We start from the raw sequence: 24,649 nt of genomic DNA, 5'->3' as shown, positions 1-24,649 counted from the left end.
AAGCAGTCATTATCAAGGGCTGAAAACATGAACAAAAATGAGCGAAGGAAAGAGGGGGACGGAAAGGAGGGGAAGGGTTAGGGAAGGGGAGGCTGTGCTGTGCTGTGCAACACAAGCCCCGCTGAAATGGATTGGCTGTGTAGCCCGGAGTATTTGTTTTAGGCAGAAGCTGTGGCTCTCTGCCAAGCAGGCAGACAGCTCCTAAGTTTCCAAGTCAGCAGTGCCCTTAAAAAAAGGTCCCCCCATTACGGGAGGGATGTAGAGATAATGTAGTGTGACACACGTTATGTACACTGGGTCTCGGCAAGAGGAGCTTCAGGGACACAGGTGTCATAAGAGCCATTAATCTGCTATTGTCACGTGTTATTGTAAATTAAAAGTAGCATGTTACACTTGGCAGCCATTGTTGCAGATGGACAGAGTGGGGGGAGAGAGGGAGAAAGAAAGAGGGAGAGGGAGAGGGAGGGACCCCAGGAGATGGTGTCTTTGGTGACCACGGCTGTCCGCGCGTTTTACAACGTGACATATATTAGAATTTGCAATTCTGCGGAGAAAAGCTATTACCTCACAGATTAACATCCAAGTACCCCCATCACCACCCGCCTCACCCCTACATCCCAACTCCTCCAACACCCCCCACCCCCCTCCAACACCCCCTCCTCACACTGCTTCTGACACACTGGGCTTGAGAAAAGACAAAGGGAGAAGCTTTAGCTGCTTCTCCGAGGGGCGACATGAAAATCTTTCATATAGCATCTGATGTTTAAGTACAAATCTGCTTTCATGGATGTTTTTGTTCACCTTCTTGTTATTAGTGAACGCATGTGTGTGTGACAGAGAGCTGAATTGACCCAAGCAAGAAAGCTTGGAGGTCTGTTGAGAACATGCAGCGCCCACGAAGTGTGTCCGGCCTTTTCAAAGTCATAACCACAACGTTCCCTTTTCAGAGCGCCGCCACAAAATTGCGCTATCAGACCTGTAGATGATTCTTAATTTCAGCCATTCTGAACGCTTTCTCGCTTTTGTGTCGGGCTTTTCTTTCTTGATTTATGAGAGAAATACCAAGAGAGAAAATTTCATGATAAGACGATCATCATATATTTCGAGAGCCAACAACAATAGCCGGTGGCAGTCAGAATGGATGTGATTCTGTGCTTCAGTAGCTGTTGAATTAATTATTTCTCATCGCTGAGCGTCATGAGGACTGAGCCGATGTGTGTGGATGGAGATGAGTGATGGAGCGAGCCGCCGTCACACCCTGCTCTGTGTATCAGCATCTGTTTTGGGGGAGAGGAAGAGTAAACACAAGAACCGAGAGCAGCGAAATGTCAGCACCTGAGTGCAACCTCTGAATTAGATTTTTAAAGGATTTTAAAAGCTCAGCAACATCACAGTTTAACATTTTATGTGTGAATTTTAGGATTAAACCCATGTTTTGCAGTCAATTGATTCAAAATACTCAAAATTCAATGAACATTGATACAGAAAAGAGGCAAGTTCATGTGCTTGAGTGGCTATAGATGGAGGGTTTTACGATTTTCAATTAATCGATACATACCTTTTAAAATCCATCTACTAAATTTTGCCTCTAATCTCTACCAGTTCACATAATCAAAACATTCAATTAGAAAAACAAAATGCAGCTGAGTTCATCCAATTTGATGCAAATGAGTTTTAATTTGATTTCATTTAACCAGGAATTGAATCAGGCGGGAAATTATGGAGGTGTATTATTGTGAAACACATAACAATGTGTTAAGGGAACGAGAGCGGTATGTATGTTGACATGTTATTTAAACAAGGAGCAGAGTAGTGGGTGGGTGGGAGGTGGGGGACTCGTTGCTCTGAGGGGGGCTTCCATGACCTCAAGGTGCCAGCTCAACTCCTCATGCCTCTAACAAGAACTCAGAAAACTCTATTTTCATTGCATGAAAGAGTTCTGAACTTTTATTTTGAAATCATTCTCTTCCTCTATCTGAGTCCGACTTTCAGAAAAACCCACTCTTCATGCTCAATCTGCACTTTCATTCATGATAATTGTTCTGTTTTTGTTTGGTGGCCAGTCGCTCAGACTCGCTCCCAGACCCGGGGCTGCGTTGGCTGAAGCCCCCCTGCTGGGGGCCGTGACCTCTGGGTGCCAAACCCGCAGAGAGGAGTCTGCTGTATAGAGCTGGTTATCTGATCTGATAGAGGCTGCTCCCTCGTTACCGGAGTGTTAATACAGACTGATGTCAAGATGAATACACTCAACTCCACTGATCAATAAACAACCACAGAGCGGGACAAGCATGTAACGCACCAACAAAGCCACTGTGGTCAAAGATTAGTATCACCGCTGCATAATGGGCAGATTTGAAATGTCCAAATACTGGATGTGACTTGCAGTGACGATAAGTGTTTGTAGACACTTTAGAGCAGTGAAAACGACTAAATGAACAAAAATCTAAGTTAATGTTGCCAAAGTTTCACATTGAAAAGCTGAACTACTCTGCTTTATTCGGACTGTGCTGGTTTGACATTTGGTGAAATTTAATTGACAGAGGATCAAACCCATATACCCTCATAGTGCATAAAAGTATCAAATATCATCATTTGCTGCCAATTAGAGCACAAATTCAAAAAAAAACAAAAAAAAAACAACACAAATCTCCAGGATTCGTCTGACAAAAGTTGTTATTATTCATCAGTGTCTTTCAAAAAATCTCGGCAAAAATTTCTTTCTGATCTTGCAGAGCTCTGATTCAGTTTTGGTTAAGTTTGAAGCTTCTGAATCAGTTCAGATGACCTTTCCTTCTCTCTACAAAACTACATCTCTTGTCAAGAACCAGGTGAAACACAAGGAGTTCCCTCCATGTGATAGTCTGAAAACGTGCACTTTTGATCAGAAAAGTAGTAGAAGTTCTTCTAGTTTTACCTCAAACAGCGAAGTTCAGCACCTCCAGAAGGTGAGGGGACCTTCATCATCAAAGTGGTGAAGGTCAGGGCAGTCCAACACTTTGTTTACAATTTGTGACCTTATTATAACATCACACAACCGCTTCCATCGCTTCTGATTGACAGGACTTCTACAATTTCTACAACCACAAGAGGACCACACGTTTTCTTAAGAAGATCAAATAAAAAAGGATAAAATAGGAGCAGAAAATCAATTGATGCACCTTTACGAAACACAATTACGCGGCTGCATTTATATTCTAAACCTCTCTATAGGATCATCCTCATCACAAAAACACAGTTGTTGTGGATCTGTCAGACGGGAATCAGTGTCGGGGAGGGCAGATGGGGCTGTCCTCGGCCTGAGTGGGAGGAAGAGTGTGCAGGTTGACCCAGGATGGGTTGTCTTGTGTGTGGGAAGTGTATTCCACAGTGGTGAATGACAAATATGGTGGGGGGGGGTATTGATCAGGTGCTGTGGCTCGGGCCGGCTGATGGAAAGTAATTAATGACTCTATTTGCTTTGGTAGCAAAGAGAACAATTGAGTTTGATAAAGTGACAAGCAGCAGCTATAATAGGTGAGGGCTAGAAAACCTGCTGAAGATTCACCTGAATGAAGAGACGAGCAACACGTCAGAATAATTAGCTGAGTGGCAGAAATTTGGGGAAATACAATGACGCATTTTCATGCAGTGACCTAGATGAGTCTGTCTTTTGAATATGACGGTACATCGAGAAGAGCTAGCTATTAACATCAAGGCTGGAGACATGGGAACACAACTCACTGTAAAACCCAACTCTGCTTCTAAACTCAAGTTTCACTCAAAAATAAACAACATTAGAGGTATCCATTTGTACATTAAGGATGTGCTAGGAGGCTAGCAGTTTCTCCTGTTTCCAGTCTTGATGCTAGGCTAAATCTCTTCTAATGATTGACAAGAAATCAAACAAGCAAATTTAAGTCTGTGGTCAGGCTTTGTTCAAAACCTTTTTTACAATCTAGTGATCATAGCTAGAATATGTTTGTAAAGGTCCAGCTAAGCTGTAATAAATGGAAAGGTTGTGATGAGCAGGTTCAAAAAACATGAAACTGTCTTATGAAAACTATGCATCTCCGCTATATTACCTATCTGGAAACAATGTAAACAGGCTGTTTTAAACGACGGCAAAGAGTTTTTGATGTAATCCAGTTAAGTGTTTTTAAAGACATACCGTGAATGTGAAAAATATTTTCCCCTGGATTTTAAGAAACTGTAAAATCCAGCATTTAATGGTAAATGACACAACAGGTGACACTAATAGGGGGTAAATAACTGGTATGCGTGGCAATCCTACTCCTCTCTCAAAAAGTGCTGATTCATGACTGGTGATCTTGTTTTCACAAAATCCAAACATAAACATCGCCATGTGAAACTCAGTCAGGTAACATGAGGACAAAGACGGCTGGGCCAGTAGAAATGGATTCAGCAGCACGCCACAACTCAATGAATATAAACGAAAACCGAAACCTTTGATTCTTATAACGACATAAGACAAAGAAACTCACGACGACCAATACCTTGATCCACTTAATAAGATCAGTATTGGCACCAATAACGATCCAGCTTATTGGATCGTGAACTGCTTGTAAATAAGTCCGGATGCACTTGTGCAGTCAGTGACAATAAAATAGTTAACACGATATTGTTCGCAAACTCATGACTTATTTTACGAACCATCAGCACAATCTGACATTACACACACACACACACACACACACACCTGCAAGTGTTCAAACACACACACACACACACACACACACGGTTTAATAGCTCCCCGTCTTCACACGAGAGTCGGGTTCATCCTGTGGCCTCAGCCTGTGAAAAAAGGTCAAGCAGCAGAATAGAATGGCAATAACCCTCCCAAATGGTACTATCACACAGACATGATTGATCAATTGAATTCCATGGCAGAGAAAAATGTGGGATTAAGTAGAGTATTATACGCACAATGAGTTGAGGCATGATGTTCATTTCAAGTTCATTTCAGCTCCCTCTTGCCACCAGATCAGGCAATCAATAGGGGCCTTGCATATCATATATCACCACTCTCCCACTGAGGGGAGAACATAATCTGCCGCAAATTTAGAATGACAGATTTGTAAGGGAGCTGAAGCTTTGTGGGATCCGGGGAGGAGACCTACAGACACAGCCACTGCAGCCAGGAGAGGTGGAAAAGGAGAGGGGGGGGGGGGTTGATGGAAAAGGGAGGGAGGAAAAAGGGAGAGGTATGGTAGAATAGTCTGTAAAGGCTTTAAAGCCTTGCACACAAGTGACAACGGGAAAAGCTAAGGCATCCTTCTCCCCAACAGTTGGGTAATCAGGTCAGGAGTCAGGAGAAAATTCCTGTGTTTGGAGAGCAGGATGATTAAACTAGACTGTACGATTTTATTCAGCCTCTTGTCCTCCACCGCTGTTTCCAAATGGAACCGCACACTCGCAGAGAATGAAAGTAGTTTTGAATTGTGAAAGGGAAATTGTGCTTTAAAAAAAAAAAAAAAAAAACTGCTCTTGAATTCAGCGAGCACCAGCTGAAGAAGAAAGAAAAAAAAGATCCTCTGGCTGCAAAGAGAGAGAAGGGACTATAATGGGGCTAGCTGCTGCTTTCATTAGTATACATGCTTGCCACAACATGTATATATTTGCAAGTGACGGTAATCCATCAATTACCAGAGGGGCTTTCAGATCATGATGGTGTTAATACTGTGGGGTGGGGGGTTCAGGGGAAAAAGCCAGTGTGATGTAGCCAGTGGCTCACTATACGGCCATTAAGGTGCAGGAAAAAGCTGCACTCCATCCTTTTCTGTCCTCCTCAGATCCCCCACAGAGGTGGTGCAGGAAAAAAAAAATACATGAGGAGAATATAAAGTGCATAGCTTGAAGTAAAGGCCAGCTTCCCGGGGTCAGTGTCTCGATTGTTGCTCTTTCTTCTTGTAGATGGTTCAGATGGTTCTGGCCCAAACAGTGATTCTCAGGGTAGTGTGGAGAGTTTACGGAAACACCTGAGGGCAGATGCCTTCACTCAGCAGCAGCTGGAAGCGCTGGACCGGGTCTTTGAACGCCCCTCGTACCCTGACGTCTTCCCTACATCGGAGCATATCAAACCTGAGCAGGTCAGTAGTAGCACCACGACTCACACACACAAAAAAATGTGCATTTAACTTTGAACTGAGAACAACAACATAAAAGAAAAAAAAAAACTGTTGTCACAAATATTCCCAAATCATATTCAGAAACAAAAGCTAATTAAACAAACGTCTGATATGGCCAAGCACTGGATTACAACCCAGCATGTATAATGCTAGAGGGATCACAAGGAAAACTCCCACACATTATTGATTTTGTGATGAAAAACACATTCCTTGCATCCCCTATAATTGAGAATAACAGTAAGGCAACATGAAATTAATCAATACCTAGATTTTTCTTCATTTCTGCTGTGTTATTCAACTGCTGCCTCTTGCCTCTTTTTTTTTGCTGTTTATTTCCCAACCCCTGTGTCATATCTTGATGTTTAATGAACGCTACCTTTATTGTGACGTGCATTCAGGAAGTGGATGCATGCAAACGCTCTCCGTGATATTAAAACCGCAGTCGCCATCCATCCTCATTTCAAAAATTAGAAGGCATTTGGGGGAACAGCCACCCCCACCCCACACCAAAACGACAGCCAGAAACCACTGCTTATTAAAAGCTCTGGGCTTATTACAATGGATAACCTTTATTTACTTTCATTATACCATTAAACAACAAGAGACTATTAATTTCTCCCACCAAACTACAAGTTGGACCCATAAAGCAAAAGCAGTCGCCTAATTGAGTTCATTTTAATTTCTCTCCAATCGGGGCGAATTACGCAGGTGATAAATCAGTGGGACAGGCCTCACCTCCAGAAGAGGGCCTAATTTGCAGCTAATTACAAAACTGATTTCTACTGGAAGATCAATACCAAAACGAATTGGAAATGACTTGCAATCACAAAGAACGTCAGGGAGAGTATTAAAAGGCAGAGGGAAAAGGGTTAGGCTAAAAAAAAAGGGGGGTAGAGGGGGGTAAGTGAGGAAGAAAAAAGAAAGGAGACCAGGAACAGTCCAGAAAAATCAGCTTTAATTTAATGCAGTATTAATCAGAGCACTTTCTCTTTCATTGGTGCCTCACGTTTTCTTTTTTTTTTCCTCTGGAAAATGTGGCCCTATTAGCCAGTGTCTGGGTTCTGTAGCAAGGCATTAAAAACCCATTCTGGAGATGCAAAACTCAATGGATTCACCCCTCCCACACTTCTGCTAGCCATTTGGTCATCCCTTTCAGACCTATCTTTTCAGTTTTACCCCTCCTGCCCTTTATCTGCATGATAAAACGTCTGTTTGGCGTCTGAAGCCTCCGAGAATAGAGGAAAACATCCGACATTGTGCCAGTGAACAGTTGTAGCAGACAATTAGAGTTTATCGGTGATAGTGGCAGACAAGAGCGGGGTCACGGGCGTCCCCCTGTGGGAGCGCAGCCCACTGAGCCACTCAGCCTCACACTGGGCTTTGGACAAACATTGTCAACACTCAGACTCCGGAAGTCTCATCTCATTAAAAAAAACCTGCTAACATCTGCCATGATGTCTTGTCTTTCAGTGGATTTTACAAAAGGAAACATGACGATGAAAGATAAACTTGGAAGAGATTATTTTTCACATAAGTGTGTTTTTTTTTTTTTTAATTAAAAGATGAGTTTCCCAAAATTACATTATTTAGTTCCTACTTCCGACTGAAGAAATAGTCCCTAGACCGCAGAGGATATTGTGGAAAAGAGATGCTGCACTGCTGGTAAATGAGGCTGTGCATCAAACTTTGACACCACTGTGGTACCAAGTGAAGCTAACATTTAAATCCACAGTCTTGTTTACACTGATTCAGGCGTATTTAAATCATGACTATGCTCATTTAAAACTGAGTTGTGTTTGTTTATAAAGTATCAAACAACTGACTTTTTAAATTGAAATGGTCCATGTTGTTTTCATGATTATTAAAGCAGCTCAAATGTACACATTTTATACAATCGCAGGTAGAGTGGGGTTGAGATGGGAGTTTGACACACAAACCGCAAATTATTTGCGCGGCTCGATGCAGTTTCTGTGTTTTGGGTGAACCAGTCAACATCTTAACGCTCACAAGAGGCGAAACTTCAAGCAGTTAAACAGCAACAAAAAAAAACACAAGTTGTACAAGTGATTCGGAGATAAGAGGTAATGAAATTTTAAGGTGGTTTAGACTCCAAATTAAAAGAAAAGAAGAAAAAAAAGCAGAAAGAAACGAGTAAAGAAAGAGAAGGTGAATGGTGTCTCTCAAACAGGACCACATGGTGTGCCTGTAACAAAGCAGAACTGCTTTCTCCCTTGGCTGATCAGGGGTAGGACTGCAGTCAAGCACAAAGGGCCAGCTGACGCCTTGGCTTTTCACTCATCTCAAAATCCCACTTCCTCTCAGACAATACCAAAATACATTCATGATATGCTTGAACTGCCACCCTGCAGCTTGAACACACACACACACACACACACACACACACACAATGCTCGCTCTCATACAAATTTATACTCGCACAGGCCTGTGTGGAGCGCTTAATGGAGGAGGAGAAGGGAGGATTTCCATCTAGGTATTGTTTGGTTGTGTAATGATTCAACTGTCCTTTTCCCAGGCTAATGAGTACTCGCTCCCTGCCCTGAATTCCAGCCTGGACGAAGTCAAGCCCAGTTTATCCTCTAGCGCCAACCCAGACCTGGGCCCCAGCGTGTCGCAAAGCTACCCTGTAGGTAAGATCAAGTGCCATACAGTAACGCCTTTATGCTGCCGAGCCACAGCTTCAGCTGAGGGGTTTTTGGAAGAATACTGTAAAAAGAAAAAAAGAAAAGAAAAAGAAAACCAATGCTAAAACGTACTTGTGCAATTGACTTTAAGAATAAAAAAGAAAAGAAAGAAATGTGTGAAAATAAAAGCAAACCAAAAAGTTAAGTGTGAGGACTTTTTTAATATCATTTCACTCTGAGCTGAAAAGGTGGTACGATGATGCGATAAAAAGCTTAGCAGCTGTCGTCCGTCTGTTTTGGGTTGGGTTTTTTTTTTTTTTTTTTTTTGCTGAGCAAGCACGACGTTGAGAAAGACTGGGTGTAAATGGAGGAAGGGGAGGGTGGGGTGTTCAGTCACCGCTGGACAAGGACCTTTGGGTGTCAGCACATCAGAACTATGACTGTGTATCAGAGCAAGGTCTCGCAAGATAAAAAAAAAGAAAGAAAGAAAGAAAGAAAAAAAAAAAGGGCCACCATGCAGGACTGGCTGCTTGTTGGCTGCTGCTGCTGCTGCTGCTGCTGCTGCTGTGTTGCTCCTGTGATTTGTTCGCCGGGAGACAGTTGTGTCTCAAAGCACGAGTAATGTGCCTCGGTAAATACGCTCTGGCATTTCTGCCGCCTAACTCTAACACCATGATCATTTATTTCACCCTCCTATCTTTCTCCCCCTCTCTCTCTCTCTCCCTCTTTACCCCACCACCACCTCCCTCCCTCCCTCCCCCCCTCCCCCCTCTCCGTCTCCTCTCCTTGTCACAGTTAATGACTGCCTGGCTAATTGAAATATTGTTTCGTTGTTGCCGTGTTATTACCAAGAAGAAGGTTAAGTTTACTGAAAGTTTACGATGACTGTCGCTGGCCTGAGATTAATATACAGAGCTTTTATTAAAATTCATATAATTATGCAGCAGCCATCAAAGGCAATGGGGTTCTGCATGGGGGAGGACAGGGTGATTGAAAATTGCAGCAGCCCCCCTTCTCAAATGATAGCCGAGCAGACTTACGAGAAAATAAAGAGCCCCTTTTCTCATTAATATGTGGGAGGTAGTTTTCCCCTGTAAGGCAGGCCTCCTGAGAAGAAAGGTGTGTGTTTGTCCTTTGTGCACTGATGGCCTGTGCAGAGAGCAGGCCTGGTTCTGCAGGCAGCTTTGTTTGCACCTGGGATATTTTAGATGGTCTCTGCAGACGGGGTCTCCTTACTTACTGCGTTACAGGTGCAAAGAGACATGTAGAGGAAGAAAGATGGGATTGTATGCATATCCATGTGTGTGTGTGTGTGTGTGCGTGTATGTGTGTGTGTGTGTGTGTGTGTGTGTTTGCACATGAGAAGCACATTAGTTGCTTTTGTATCAGCAAATACGTTGATTCCATGCCCTTTTTTCTGCTGGTAGATCTCACTGGAGCCAGAGAAATAAAGCATTCAGAGGTCAAAGTAATGGAACAAACATCGCTCTGACTTCCACTTGGTAATTAGTATTTGGTTAGTGGCTCCTCTGCTTGGTTTTCCCTCAGTGCCTGCCTGTGTGGATAATAGGTAATATTCAGGTGTGTGGTCTCTCTAATGGCTGAGTATTACAGTTTACTTGCCAGCGATAAGCCTACCAGAGGAATTTTAAGCCCAGGCAAAAAGTACTAAATTATCTGCAGTATTTAGGCTGAGATCCAATTTCAAATTAATTGTGTCTTTACGGAGGAAAGAACTGGAGATTATGTTCATCCTTAAAATGTTTTCGAACACCAATTAAAACGCCTGCAGTTATTGATCTTGTTGATTTTATGTCCCGGAATTTGCATAATCTATTAAAAATGAATGATTCATGAAGTGCTCTTTGCCAGAGATCGGGATTCTCAGTGAACTGAAAGGCTTGAGAGATAGAAATCTATTGTGTCCTCTGCTTATCCTATTAAGGCTCAAAAGTACCTGCAAAGCAGGCTCAAATAAGAAAGGGATTTAAGGGCATTGTGCACATCATCGAAATTCAGAGGCAAGAAGCCACTTCCATTAAAACAGTTTTTTTTCTCTCTCTCCCTCTCCCCACATTAATGCTGTATTACCTGCTAAATAGTCCCTCTTACCCCATAAAAACACCAAAGGGTTCCATGAATATGTGGATAGGACAATTGCATATTGTGAGGTAATTTCTATTGTTGATATGGGAAGTAATTTCTTTGATGAATTCCCTTCGAGAGATGGATTTCATCTCAAGTGCTTCTTATTCTTGTTCATTCGAACTGCTTAAAATTCAAATAGTGTGGGTCGTGGGTGAATTTATGAATAGCAGAAGGAGGAGCTCAGAACTTTTTTGTGTATTTTGAGAAATAAATGGAGAGATGGCCTTGATACGGCCAATTGTCCACTATTTCTATATAGAGAGTCTCTGTATTTTCCTGAAATTAGTCAGAGCCCACCTGTTTTCTTGATGGTACTTGAGACTTGAGAAGCCCCTTCAAGCACTGACTGGATTCCCCTGAGCTTTCAGTGGGAGTTTTACACTTCTCCACTCAATGACTGCATACTGAAGACTCTTTAAACATATTCCCTGCTGGGCCTGTTAATGGAGGCCTCGGATGGCTCAAAGCCTGTGTGTCAATGACACCTCTCCTCCTCGAGCATCTGCTTCCGTACACTCCTTCACCCCCCCCCTCCTGTTATTCCCTCTAAACAAACCTTCATTGGTGGCAAAACACAACTATCCACGCTTAAAATTCAATTAAGGTGACTGAGTGCTCTCCGGGTGAACTACACAGAAAGTATCAAGACCTGCCGTTGTCCAGTGAGCAGCGAGCAACGATCAGACAGCGAACACGCCGTCAGTGACGTGTGGCCTCATGACAAACCGCTCGCCTGTCCTCCCAGAGGGGGGGAACGCAGGCTCAGGCGCCGAAATTAATGCTTATTTCGTCTTCACAAAAGCAAACTAACCTTTGAGCACACATTTGATAATGAATGACTTTCAGCCGGTGTTTGGGGAATTAAAGCAATTTGGCTCTCCAAACATTCTTTACTTAGTTGTAATTAATTAGGGTGCTGAGATTTTTTGGCTTGTGATAAATTGCCCCATTCTGCATATAGCCTGGAAAATGGAGGTCAAAGATTTTTGGTTGTTGTTGTAGCAAACATGAAGGTGTCCCTGTCATGCTAAATTTAATACTCTTGCAAGCAAAAGAGTCATTCACAAATGACTTTGTTCCTGTGCCAGATAAAGAGAAGGTCACCCTGCTTTTCTGTTTGTGTTTGAAGGAACTGAGTTGATGGTAATGCAAAAGCTGAGCATAATGTTTCTTCTCGTGCTGTGGGTTGAGATATAAAACTCAGGATAATGAATGGTTGGATCAGGATGGATACTGTAATGGTGACAAAAAACTTTTCTTTCTGTGGTGAAGTAGTTAAAAGTCTATGATGTGTTCGAATAAAGAAAATGACCTGTAGCACTTAATATCTACACAAGACTCAGACAATCAGGTCTGTGAAAAACAGATAGTTCTGGTCCACTAAAAGCAGGAAATACTGTATCCCCAGCTACACTCCCAGCTACAAGCCACTCCTCAAATGAAGGAAGAAATCAACAGGCTTTTGTAACAGCAAAACCCCCCAAAAAATCTTTGAATTGATTTTCGCAGGGAAAGAAAAAGAGGGCAGAGGAAAAAATAAATAACTTGATTTGCTGGCGTTCAATCTAAGGGGACTGTCAGAGGAAGCAGACAATATAAAGAAGCCCATCTTTTAATGAGAATCTGGACACACATCTCTGTTTGTAAAAACAACAAAGGCTAGGAAGCAGCTAATGAGGCTATCATTGCTGTACAGAGAGTTCTCCGAACCGGCGCTTCTCTGAAAGAGGGCTTTAAAGGGGACATAAAGCAACAGTCACAGAGCTGCTGGCAGCCGCTGCCAACTGTATCCTGGAATATACAAAAACAGGACCAAACAGAGGCCGTTATTATCATCACCAGAGCCAAAATGTGACGGAAAACTGGCATTCACATTTATTTCTCTATTATAACACATCTCTAACGTATCTCCATTTGCCAGTACATTCTTTTTTTTTATATATATATTTTCATGTTAAAATAATAACTGAACTAACTTTTCCCACATGACTCATACTCCAAAAAGTAAAACACACCACACGTATACACTGTGCCTTATTGTTGCTTTTAAAGGTGAGAACGAAGGTTGAAATCTCCATTGAGTGTACTGTAAAGTTGAAAGTATTGATGCCTTGTTGATCTGATGCACTGACTGGATCAGTATCAGGGATAATATTGATCAGGTATCAGCTAGAAGTGACCAGCCCATATTTATTAAGCTTCTGCAACTGTATCATTAAAAAATTTGCGCAAATCTTACTGGATTTTGTTTTGGTGAATGAGAGTCTGCTGTTATGTTTAGTAAGTGATGTGTGATGCTGTGATGCTGTGATGCTGTGTGCTAAAGACAGGAATCCGTTGAATCCTTTGCTCATGATGTATTTCATCTCTCTGAAGCGAGTTAATGAAGAGATAAGAGTATTTACTTTTATAAGTCATGTACGACGGCTGTAGCTGCTGCAATAATAATGAAGAAAAGATTGGGTCAGTGTTTGGTGAGACAGTTAGACAATAGTTACCAATGTCTACACACACACAGACAGACACACACACACTCCCCCTCTCTCTCTCTCTGTCTCTCTCACATACACACACACACACACACACACATGCACAATGGCCTCACCCCTGCTGGACCCCCCACCTACAGTACTCCCACGGCTCCCTTTGACTTATGTGCACTGGCTTGTGGCTAACTAATTCTTATTATAAATGAAAGGTCCGACATGACCTCACTCTTCTCTGTAAAGCTCTTTAATGCCACAGCCCTCGAGTCTCAAGCGCTTTAACCAAAAAGACACATCTCACCGGCTCCTCAAACAATACAGCCACCGGTGCTGAGATTTGCAAATAATAGAGAACAGTTGTTCGGCGTTATTAGGACTGAATCGCTGCTTTTATCGTTTAATTTAACATCACAAATGGACATGTTCTTGTTTTTGGCATGTGTCGTCAGGGAGAATGGATTTCCCACATGCATTTTCTGTCATGTTTCAGCCTCATCGGTTTATTTTGTGACACATTTTTTTAATAAATCGGGTTGACTGACAAACTTGGTGCTCCATACACAGGCGAAAACAACTATTTTACAACAGCAAAGTGGTGATGTTACTGAGGGCTTTTTCTAATGCAGGAGAAAAAAAAAATAGGTAATGGTTTAATGGATTACACCAGTAAAACCATGCAGCTCCACAGTGGAAAATGCCGTATTACAAGCTCTGCATTAAAATTAAAGTAAAAGTGCAAAAACACTACAAAATAAATGGATTTTTATAATCAGAGCTCAGTTATTATGCAGATTTTCTTTGTTTAAAACTTTAAATTGTACAATAGTCAAAACTACAGTCATGCCTCATATTCTATTAGTAGGTTATTCAATAAAGCTTTGAATAAAAATTGAATCAATAACCCTCTCTTATTGATGGGATTCCCTCTCTTATCTATAAAAACCTTTATGTCTGCTTATAGAGATAACGCAGCACAGAGTATATAGACAGGCAGGGAGCTCCCGTCTCTTTCATATTGCCTCTGTGTGCGTTTCTCCATCCATCATTACACCACATTAAGAAAGAGCCATTGGAAGCTTCTGTAGCTCCTTTCACTTCCCCACCTCCTCCTCCTCCTCTTCCTCCTCCTCCTCCTGCCTGAGTCCTGTGGACCTCCAGGCCTGCCACTCTGCCTCTTCACTGGGTTTACCTGCCATTTCACCTCCTGTGGCCCCCACTACTGTCAGCATGGCTGCCATCCTCTAGCACCTGCTACTTCAGTACCCAGAGGGCCCATTCAAATTGTTTTACTATATTATAAACATAAGAAACTGTTGCTATAGTTTGTTTAATATGTAAATCTGGCGGTCTTGATGTCCCGTATCTGATATTTGGACAGATACACATTTCTCTAAAGGGTGCATAAGTGCTACAACTTCATTTTTAAAAATCTATTTCCCTCCTTGTAAGACTGCTTCCTTTTAACCAGGTATAAGTTTTGAAATTAAAATCTGTTCTTCAAGAGCGACCTGGCAAATTGAGCAGCATGAAAACATTCTTGCAACAATAAAAACAAACAAATGTTGCATATATTTAAAAAAGTATACACAACATCTAATTGAAATGCAATAATGCAACCTCATTCATCATAATCTTGTAACAAATTTAAAAAAAAAAACATATTTCTGTCTATTCCAATGTTAAAAGATGCAAATATGATATCAAGCTCCACTTCTCCCCCAGGATGCAAGTTTGTTAAGTGACAGTTTTTCATGAGGAATAAAATAAATTCTCAATAATCTTTTGTCACCATGATGAATTCCCTTGAACTTTGTAGGCGTATCTGCGTTTCACCGAACTTTATTTGTTGTCTGTGTGTTGTCAACTGTTGTCCTTCAGCGTTAAGACGCATTTTGTCGACGGGTTCCTCATTAAAGCTCCGGTGGGAGGTGATTTTCCCCTTTTGAGTCCCAGTGGCCCTCACATCTGACAATATAACTATGGGGCCTCTCCCCCGGCCCCTGCTGCAGATTGGGGTTACGTGCCGTAGTCCAAACGTCCCCCTGGTCAGCGAGGACAACCCGACTGTCACTCTCAATTACAGAGCTGAATATCTGCAGATGGGCGACGCTCGGCAAAAGGGGGCCTGCCTGCCTGCATGCTCGCACTTTTGCAAAGACGGCAAAGCCTGATGATGGGATTCAGCGAAAGGCTTTAAAGTTTGAACAGTCTACTACAGTTCCACGTCGCGCAAAACACCAGCTGTTTGTTTCACCTGTTACAGAGGCAGAGTGGAGCTGGAGCGCTCTGGTGTTAAGTAACAGGTTTAAATGACACCGCGTTCAGCCCGGGAAAGATCGAGTGTTTCTTCATCACAGTGTAAATGGAGTTGTTGTGCTGACTGACTTGCGGTGGTGGTGATGATGAGTCATGATGTCGACGGTGAACAGCCGGTTTTTGTCTTTTTGTGAAATGCGGTGTGATGGAGATGTTTGTTTACAGAAGAAGCTGCTTCAGTTTTTTTTGGAACTGAACATTAAAACAGATGTAACAGGTGTAACTGAGTACTGCATTTATACTTCTACTGTATTATCCCATTTACATGAAAACGTTCTACTTATATATTCATATAAGTAAACAATTTCAACAATTCATATATCATTTTATGTGTAAAATGTAAATTCAGATATTATATATAAACATAAAATACATTTTTATAGCTATGAATACCAACAGAGTACAACATGAAAATGTTTTTGTATTTTTTACATTATATGACCACTACTTTTATTAAAACTTAAAAATTCAGGGCTTAAATAAGTAAAGGAAGGAGGTGTTTCCTATTTCCTACATATTCTATTCTTATAGTTTTATTCTAAATTAGTTTCTAATTCTGAAATAGAGAGAAAAGCCCAAATAAAACAATAAATAAACATGGATCTTTTACTGAGGTCACATTAGTCACTTCTGGAGAGCAGCTTCGGTGTTTTTCTCTAAGTAAAACTGTCACTTAACTGTTTCCGAGGTTTGTTTAACTTAGTTGGAAATGTAAACTCTGTGTGTTTTTCTTGTTTGTGTTGTCTCTGCAGGTCGGGATATGGCCAACACAACCTTACCTGGGTATCCCCCACACGTTCCCCCCACAGGCCAGGGCAGCTACCCAACCTCCACGCTCGCTGGAATGGTTCCTGGTGAGTCGCTGCTGCTGCTGCTGGTTCATTTGGTCGTCATATGTTCGACTTTAACAGGTGGCGTCGGCCTCCAAACGAAACAGGTGGAGACGCTAAGAAGCACAGGGAGGAGACTTTAGCACCAGATTACACAATGAGGCGATAAATATTGACCTGCAAAGTTGGAGGCACACATTCTCTCATATATATTAGCTCCGTGTGTATGATTGGATCAGACAGGCTGAATAAGTGATCAGAGACGAGGGGAGAGGACGGTGACTCTCTCTTCCTTCCTCTCGGCCTTATTGGCTCATTATCTCCCCGCGTGGCCCGTTCTCAACCGGCCCCGTCGATAAACAGCACCAACCAGCCCTCCCCAGCCTCTCTGCGCTCCAGAGCATATCCCTTTCCCCTCCTCTACTTAACCCGCAGTTCAGGTTCACAGCAAACAGTTAAGGGTCAAAAGGCAGAGAGAGGCATGGGAGCCCGCTAAATATTCAAATCGCTCGTCTCTCTGAGGAGGTCGGCCTCGTGTTTCTCTGCCAGGAACAGGGGCAGGGATGAGGTTTTGGTGCTGGTGCTTGTAGGCTTCTTCAATCCTGCATCACCACACACATGCACAAAGACACATAGACACACAGAGACACACACACTTTCTCTGAAACGCAGCCGGCATTTTGCTTTGATGTGATTAAACCACGTGGATGAGGAAACCAGTGGAGTGTGTGCTGTGTTAGCATATCATTTACCAATCACACCAGCCCATCACAGGCTCAGGCTGTTCCCCTGTTCTCCCGTATAAAGGGCTGCCATGACACGTTTCGTTATCTCCTCAGCCAGGAAGGTCATATTTACTGTCACATTTGTTTTTGTCTCTTAGTTAGTGGGGGGAGGAGGGGGAGACAACAACAGAAAAAAAACTGAAAAACTGAAACCTGAAAAATAGGTCACTGGTATGGAACGACTAAATGCTTTTCTACAGAATTTTAAAGGATTAGTTCATCCAAATTGTAAAGAAACATATTTTTTGTTGTTTTTCTGCCTCTTTACTTTCTGCCCCTGCCTCAAATTATTTAAGTCTGAACTGAATGACGAACAATTCATCGCATGTTGTTCGTTATTGAGATGAAGTGACCTTTCAAAATGACAAATAATACAGTAACTTGTTCTACATGTGTGATGATGTGTACTTTGACGCATCCAACATAGAAATGTTCATCTTCTATAATTAAATTATAGTTTTTCTCTATCCTTTTGTTCTGAAAAACTATTTTGAGAATATGGAGGCTTTTATATTTTATCAATTTAACAGCTACCAGTCAAAACAAAAGGCAGTGTGGTGGCAGCGCAGCACAAATTCATACTCTACTTTTAGATTTTGGCTAATAAAACTGTTAAATCATGTGGGTGGGAAAGCGTCAAGTCAAACATACTTTTACTTTCCATGTAGCACAAAGCAAAAGATGAGGGCCTTAATCCCATGGCTTGTGGTTTTGTGTTACAACCCATTCATCCTATACACAACCTCTAAGATTTAGTGACAGGCGCAAAACACTGTTAAAGCAAAGCCATTTCTCACCAGCTTCATATAAAATCTAGCCTTTATTGTCTCGTAAAAGAAAGAAACGTGTTGAACCAACAGCAGTGCTCACTGACATGCTCCAAGTTACTTCCCCTGCAATGAAATTCTGTCGCAAAGAAATGCCAGAGCTCAGACCGGAGGGGTTTCAGATTGGAGATGTTAAAATTCCTCCAAGAACAAGCTCCAGGATTTATTGCAGCATATCAAAAATGTATGCATGAAACTGTTTATTACCAGTGTGTATTTATTAGGCCAGTTTGGAATATACTGGAGGAAGAAGAATGGGTAGATATCCATAAATGGGACGGGGAAAGCCGCCTTCAGTGTCACATCCTGTATTGTTCAGTGTTGCATAACTTAAGTGAAATGAAAAAGAAATAAATTACTTGCTTGACTGGTCGCACACCGATGACTATCATTTCCCCCCCTCAAATTGCATCCTGTTTTGAATGACGAGAAATGGCTGCATGTGAAGGGGTAATGGTTTGACGCATTGAAATGCTAATTGATTTGTTGTTTTGTTTTGCAGGGAGTGAGTTTTCGGGGAACCCCTACAGTCATCCACAGTACACAACCTACAATGAAGCCTGGCGATTCAGCAACCCAGCATTACTAAGTGAGTAAAGAGTAAAAAAAGACTGGATGAGAAAATTGAATTGACTGTTTGCTAAACCCCTCCCCTGAATCCAGCGGTAGCCGTAAAAGACATAACGAGGCTCAGGGTGTCAAGGATGCTTTGGATTCCTCTACAATGTGGTGCATGTGCAGCTTTAGTTAGAGCACTGTCTTCCTGTGTGGAGCGACAAATGGGTTAAACTGTATTTGCTCTACCTGCGCTGCTACTATTTACAATTAGCATTACTTCAACACAGCAAGGAGCTCTTCATTAACTAGCTACACAATGCTGTGGGATTAAAGGATAATAAAAAGCCTATCATATAGCGCAGCATTTGGGAAGTTTGCACAAACAAATTAGTTGCTAGTCCTCCTCACCCTTAAAGCATGAAAAAAGATACACATAAAAACAAAGTATGTGCGCAACAAAGCAGTTGCAGAGGAAATTTTAACAATTAAAATTATTTTAAATGTTTTCCCTCTACTATCCAGTGACTATTTGGCTCTCTAGGTGCAATGCTGTTTGTTGTTGTTTTCTACTTGTGTCAACTTTTTGCTAGCATAGGCTATGTAGCTCCAGCCTCTGTCTCCCTACTGTACATCGATTCTTCTCATGCAAATTTAAGACATCATTTACGAGATTAAAATGAGGCAATTGGAAACATAAAAAGTTTTTAGAACAAGAATTTTGTTTTTTTCCTGTCTTGAAGTTGTAACTACAAAAATCTTTTTGAACAACATAAAATCAGCTGTTTTAGGCAACTGTTTGGCTCTCAGACATACAAACATTAAGATCTGTTGCTTGAGTTAAAGTTTAAAGTTTGTCTCTGTCTGAAATCATGACAAGTTTGCATTTGTGCCACCGGCATCGTTGAAAACAGATAAGTTTGCCCGGACAGAGCTTGGGCAACACTCAGTAATCCATAAACGTGTTAAGAGCTTATTCACATCACATGTTACATCAAAGCGCAGCTCTACAACTGAAATCTACTGTGAAACTCAAGACAGCAATGATCATGAAATTTTTGCTAAATGGCAGATAAAACCGTATTTGTTGTTTCAAACAGTTCGTTCTTCTGTTAACTTTCAGGTTCCCCTTATTATTATAGTGCCGCATCGAGAGGCTCCGCCCCTCCCACTGCTGCCACTGCCTATGACCGTCACTAGTTACCATGGAAACCAAATCAACCTGCAGGACCATGGCCTCAGCCTCCATATTGCCCCCGTGTGAGCAGCATGGTCCACTGGACACTGAGCAACTGCGCATAAAATGTTCCCCGGCTCACACAATGAGAAACTTAACAGGTTTTGTTTTTTTTTTTTGTTTTTTTTGGGATTCAAGACGACTTCTCTCCTCTCTCCTTGCAGCTTTTTTGGACACTTAAAGCCAAAAAAAAGAAGAAAAAAAACGAAAAAACAAACAAACTACAAGACATCACCAGAGACAACATCACCTAAAGACACTACAGTACACAAACGATGAAAAATTGAGGCAAATCGCAGCGATTTAAAGAAATTAAAAAAGACTGACGACAAAAATATCCAGAATTTATTTTCCCCTCGTAGCAGTGTCAGTTTCATCCCATCATGGATCAATACTGTACATTCCTTTTCTTGACGGCTCCCAGCAGGGATGCTGTCCGGAGCATAAAATGTAGCAGCAGCCTTTTCTTTCCCTTCGACTCCCACTTGATTCAAATGGCAGCACAGTGAGATCAGAGGAGATTAGCGGCAGCACATGCACGACTGTGGCAGGCTAACGTTGTTTTTATCCATCTGAACAGTCACCGACCAAACATCCAGCATGAGTGAGAAAAAAAAAAGGAAAAAAAAAGAAAAAAAAAGCGATCACTTTTGATGCCATGAGAAGATTAGGACATGTTCTCTGTGATACACAATCAAGATGTAAAAATGAAAATGAAATAAATAAAGAAACATCAGTTGGAAAATAGAGGGAGCCATGACAATATATCACCATGGCCCACTATTTGCAAGATTTCAAGAAACTAGTAAATATATTCTTAAAATAATTTTTTAATTTCATTTTTATAATTCGTAATGACTAAACTGCAGACTGCTTGGCTAGTGTTTTACTATTTCTTATTTGTCAGGATACAAGAGGTCATCAGGCAAAACCTTTCTGTGTGTTTTTTTTTGTTTTGTTTTGTTGTATTATTGTTATTATTTGGTTAATTTTGCACTATTTTGGAGGTTTGCAACACTGGAGCGTTATTATGCAGAAAAATGATGATGCATATTTGCTTTATTTCATGAAGATGACTGTAAGTCTAATAAGTCTCAGTCTGTAAAAGGCACTTACAGTTTCACACTTTTTTTTCTCTCTCTCCAAAATCCATTATGTCACTGCCTTGACATGCACTATGCTCTGTTCACACAGCTTCCTTTTTTTTTTTTTTCTTTCAAGGTTAAGTTGATTAAGTCTTTGGCATTCAACCACAGAAAAGGATATAACAGCCATCCCAAGTTAAACCAGTGTCATCATTTGTCTAGTTTGATGCCAGAGGTGTCCAGATTCACCCTGACGACTCCAATAATGTCAAAAAGCAGGGCGACGATTTCAGCTACAATGCCTTAAACATGTTCCCTCTTAACTTCAGCTCCTTCACATGTTTCAGGCCAAGTCATTTCTTTGAATCAAGCTGGAACAATGGTTTCTTCATCTGTCAAGTGAATGTATTTGCATTTGCCAAAGACTTAGTTCTTGTTAATGTTTATTTACAGGCCGCCTATATGCATCATGAGAGCAGTATTATTATTATTATTATTATTATTATTATTATTATTATTATTGTTAGGAAAAACCCACGTTGTTCATGAGGAAAGTATATGTATAAATTCTATGCAGTGCAGAGATGGTCATCATATGCATATTCAGCTGTAAACCTAAAGGTAGGTGGAGTTTATTTAATTGTTATGTTATTTACAAATTGTTCATTTTGTAGGTTTTTTTGTGTGTGATGTGAAGACACTTCTCTGTAAATACAGTAAGAAAAAATGTCTTTCATGTTCATGGGTATTATCACTTTCATTACGCTGGTCTCACTTGTACAATAATAAAAGTGTCTGAAATCTTTTACGCAAAAAGACGCTGCATGGTGTTTCTGTCTGTGTCAAGTCCATCTGGAGCATTTAGCTCAGTAATACTGGCTGACAACATTTCTGAATGATTGGTTTTTTTTATTCTGGGTTTCAGCCTCTCAAAAGTGACGATTTGCAGCTCCTATATTTTATATATCACTCTTGACTGTTTGATTAGACATAAAAAACAACTTGAAGACTTGAAGGAAGTTGTTACAGGCCTTTTTCACTATTTTATATATTTCATATCATTGTAAAATAATGGACTGATGAAAACAACCTTTTATTGTGGCAGTAATCTGGACTCAAATACTAAATCGTATCTCTTGTTTTCACAGTTTCATATCCCGGCTCTGTTATACAAAGTATTGTAAGTTTCATTTTACTGTAGTAATACTTCAATCTAGCACCCAGTTGTCAATGTAAACACATGGTTTTTAAATCAGTGGTGAAAAGTAACAAAGTGTATTTGGGTGTTTTGGGTTTCACACTCAGGAAATTAAATATCAAAATGCTACTACTATCACACACAAAACATCTGTAACAATAATTGAATAATAAATAACTTTTCTGTCTCAAGATATACCCCCAACATCCTTATTCTAATAGTGTGGCATTAGTTATTTTACTCACGTAATAAAGAAGAATACTTCCTCAGCCACTATGATACACTACAAAAGTAGTTGTAAGTAACTGTTAAATGTTATTTCATGTATTTGTCAAATTCTATATGTCCTAGTGTGAAGCATCTGTAACTTGTTTATAAACAGTGAATGTAAAAAGTAGTTTTCCAAGCTCAATGTCCACTTACTAGATTTTTCCTGGGGCTCTTCATCTGAATCTCACAGCCCTCAGCAGCGTACGGAGTTGACGCAGCTGTCATAGAGAGATGAGATATATCAATAGATTAATGAATATAAACAAATATAATAAATAAGTATAATTAATGTTACAATACAAATAGAAAAAAAAAAGATAATACGTGATGATCTATATTCATGTGAAATTACAGATTTCTTATAGCATCATGTCAATCATCAACTACTTCTTTATACACCAGTTACAGACACATGTTTTGAAAACTTATATACAGTAAATACATTAATAAACCTTTACACTGCCCTTATTTTAGCTTACATCTGTATTATGGTTATTGTGTATTGTAAACAATATAAAGTGCTACAGTAACTTATGGCTTATAAAATGCTACATACAGCAATGGGTTAAAATACACTGTGATCCAGTTAAGTTTCCATTTAATGTCGACAAATTCTGCTTGAGATGACAAGTAACTTTTATTAATTCAAGCCTGTTGAAATAAACAACACGCCACAATGAATATGCCACAGCCTAATCAGACCGCTCTGAGATAAATGACAATGTATTTACTTTCCAGGTATAAAGATCACATGGTACACGGGGGCTACAGTGAGAATGCCTCTGAATGTTTTCTCCATGATTTGGATCAGTGAGCAGCATATAAAGTGTTTAACCTCTCCTCGCTTTGTAAAGCTGAATTAATTTTTCTAGCAGTGTGCCTGAATTCAATTTGTGCTAAGTTGCAGTGAGAGATTTATGCATGAAATCCCTCTTAGAGCTTATTTTCACTCTTTCTTCGCTCCGTAATCCCTCCGCCACTGCCGCCTTGTATGACTTAGTTATATCATTATTGATTTACAACAAGTGGACACTGTCCTGATTAGCGCTGTGCGATTTGCAAAGGATTTGGGCTGCGGGGAGCGCTTGATAAAGCAGCGTGTACATTTGAAATGGTGTCAAACAGAATAGGACTGTGTAACACAGTAATGCAGACATCCAATTGTTGGCCCAAAACACTGTTTTCAATGTTGTCTTAAAGGCAAAAAAATGAGAGTTTGAGTCTCTGGTCCTGTGGTGATAGCAGTGAGGGTCTTATATGGGTATATTACAAAGTTTATTCAGGAAAATATTTCACCCTTCTATCCCATATTTTCCTTCGAATTTCAACATCGTCAAAAGAGAAAATAAGCCTCTGTAAAACATACTGAGCTGAGCTGTTTTTGGTGCACGCTGGTGCCTCTGGGCCCACGAGGAGAGACCCCCTTTTTGCTTTGTAATTCAATTTCTCTGCCTGTTGTTTATTTCATAGCTCCCCTGTGAAGCATCAAAAGCTGATGTTCTGTCAGCCCCTAACTGTCGTATATGTTTGTCATTCACAGCCCTTGTTAAAGGAGGAGGAGGAGGAAAAAAAAAAAAAAAAGGAGCTTGACTCTTTCCTTTCCCCAGCTGAGAATTCCCAGAAGCAGAATTTAGATGGAAACTTTTTTGTCACTTTCCTGTCTAAATTGGCATATCTGGCTCTTTCCTTCCGAAACCAATAAACTGTGAACCTGGATGTATCTGTCAATCACGCTCAAATTGACTGCAGTGTGCCAGATGACAACAGCATCCTCTGGAATATAAATATATATATTATTTACAGTATAAGAGCAGTGGGATGATCTGATTGGCTCTAATCAGCATCTGTCTTTGCTCATCAATCACTCGGCGAGAAGAAAATAAAATTAAGAGTACGACAATGACACTGCTCATCTCAGATGAACTTAACTGAAACAAAAAATTCATATTTGATATATAAAAAAAATAATAAGAGTGCAGCTATGCAGAGGGCCGAAAAGAGAGTTTTACTCGTATGAAAAACTAGTTCAGTAATCAAGTTAATGCACAAGTGCTGAAATCTTGATTTACTGTACATTTTAAGCATGGACTAGGCTGCTCTGTGGCTATGATTTTTAATTCATTTGGGAGAGAGAAAAAAAGCTAT

The 24,649-nt window shown here is 40.7% G+C and overlaps 1 protein-coding gene and 1 long non-coding RNA gene across 6 annotated transcripts in view; one reads left to right on the top strand and one right to left on the bottom strand.

Annotated features, from left to right (window-relative positions):
* The window catches only part of pax2b (paired box 2b), a 30,061-nt gene extending 9,410 nt beyond the window's left edge, over positions 1-20,651 (top strand). The window contains exons 6-10 of one of the 5 annotated variants that reach the window (XM_085761915.1): positions 5,911-6,086; positions 8,659-8,773; positions 16,470-16,571; positions 18,662-18,748; positions 19,838-20,651. In XM_085761915.1, the coding sequence (XP_085618041.1) occupies positions 5,911-6,086; positions 8,659-8,773; positions 16,470-16,571; positions 18,662-18,748; positions 19,838-19,914 (557 nt within the window). In that variant the 3' untranslated portion in view covers positions 19,915-20,651. Of the gene's footprint in view, positions 1-5,910; positions 6,087-8,658; positions 8,774-10,194; positions 10,551-16,469; positions 16,572-18,661; positions 18,749-19,837 lie in introns of those variants that run through there. The other 4 variants (XM_085761914.1, XM_085761916.1, XM_085761917.1 and 1 more) reach the window with 4 other exon arrangements.
* Positions 1-22,725, bottom strand: part of LOC146967330 (uncharacterized) — an 86,994-nt gene extending 64,269 nt beyond the window's left edge. Inside the window, exons 1-2 of the long non-coding RNA XR_015034417.1 lie at positions 22,658-22,725; positions 16,497-16,663 (exon numbers count right to left, since the gene is read on the bottom strand). This is a non-coding gene — a long non-coding RNA (uncharacterized LOC146967330). The remainder of the gene's footprint in view (positions 1-16,496; positions 16,664-22,657) is intronic.
* Between the last annotated feature and the right edge of the window lie 1,924 nt (positions 22,726-24,649).

Source organism: Trachurus japonicus, chromosome 19 (genome assembly GCF_045865225.1).
Source record: "Trachurus japonicus isolate A0001 chromosome 19, Traja_1.0".
NCBI classification, from domain to species: domain Eukaryota; kingdom Metazoa; phylum Chordata; class Actinopteri; order Carangiformes; family Carangidae; genus Trachurus; species Trachurus japonicus.
This window is presented reverse-complemented; position numbering and strand designations above follow the sequence as displayed.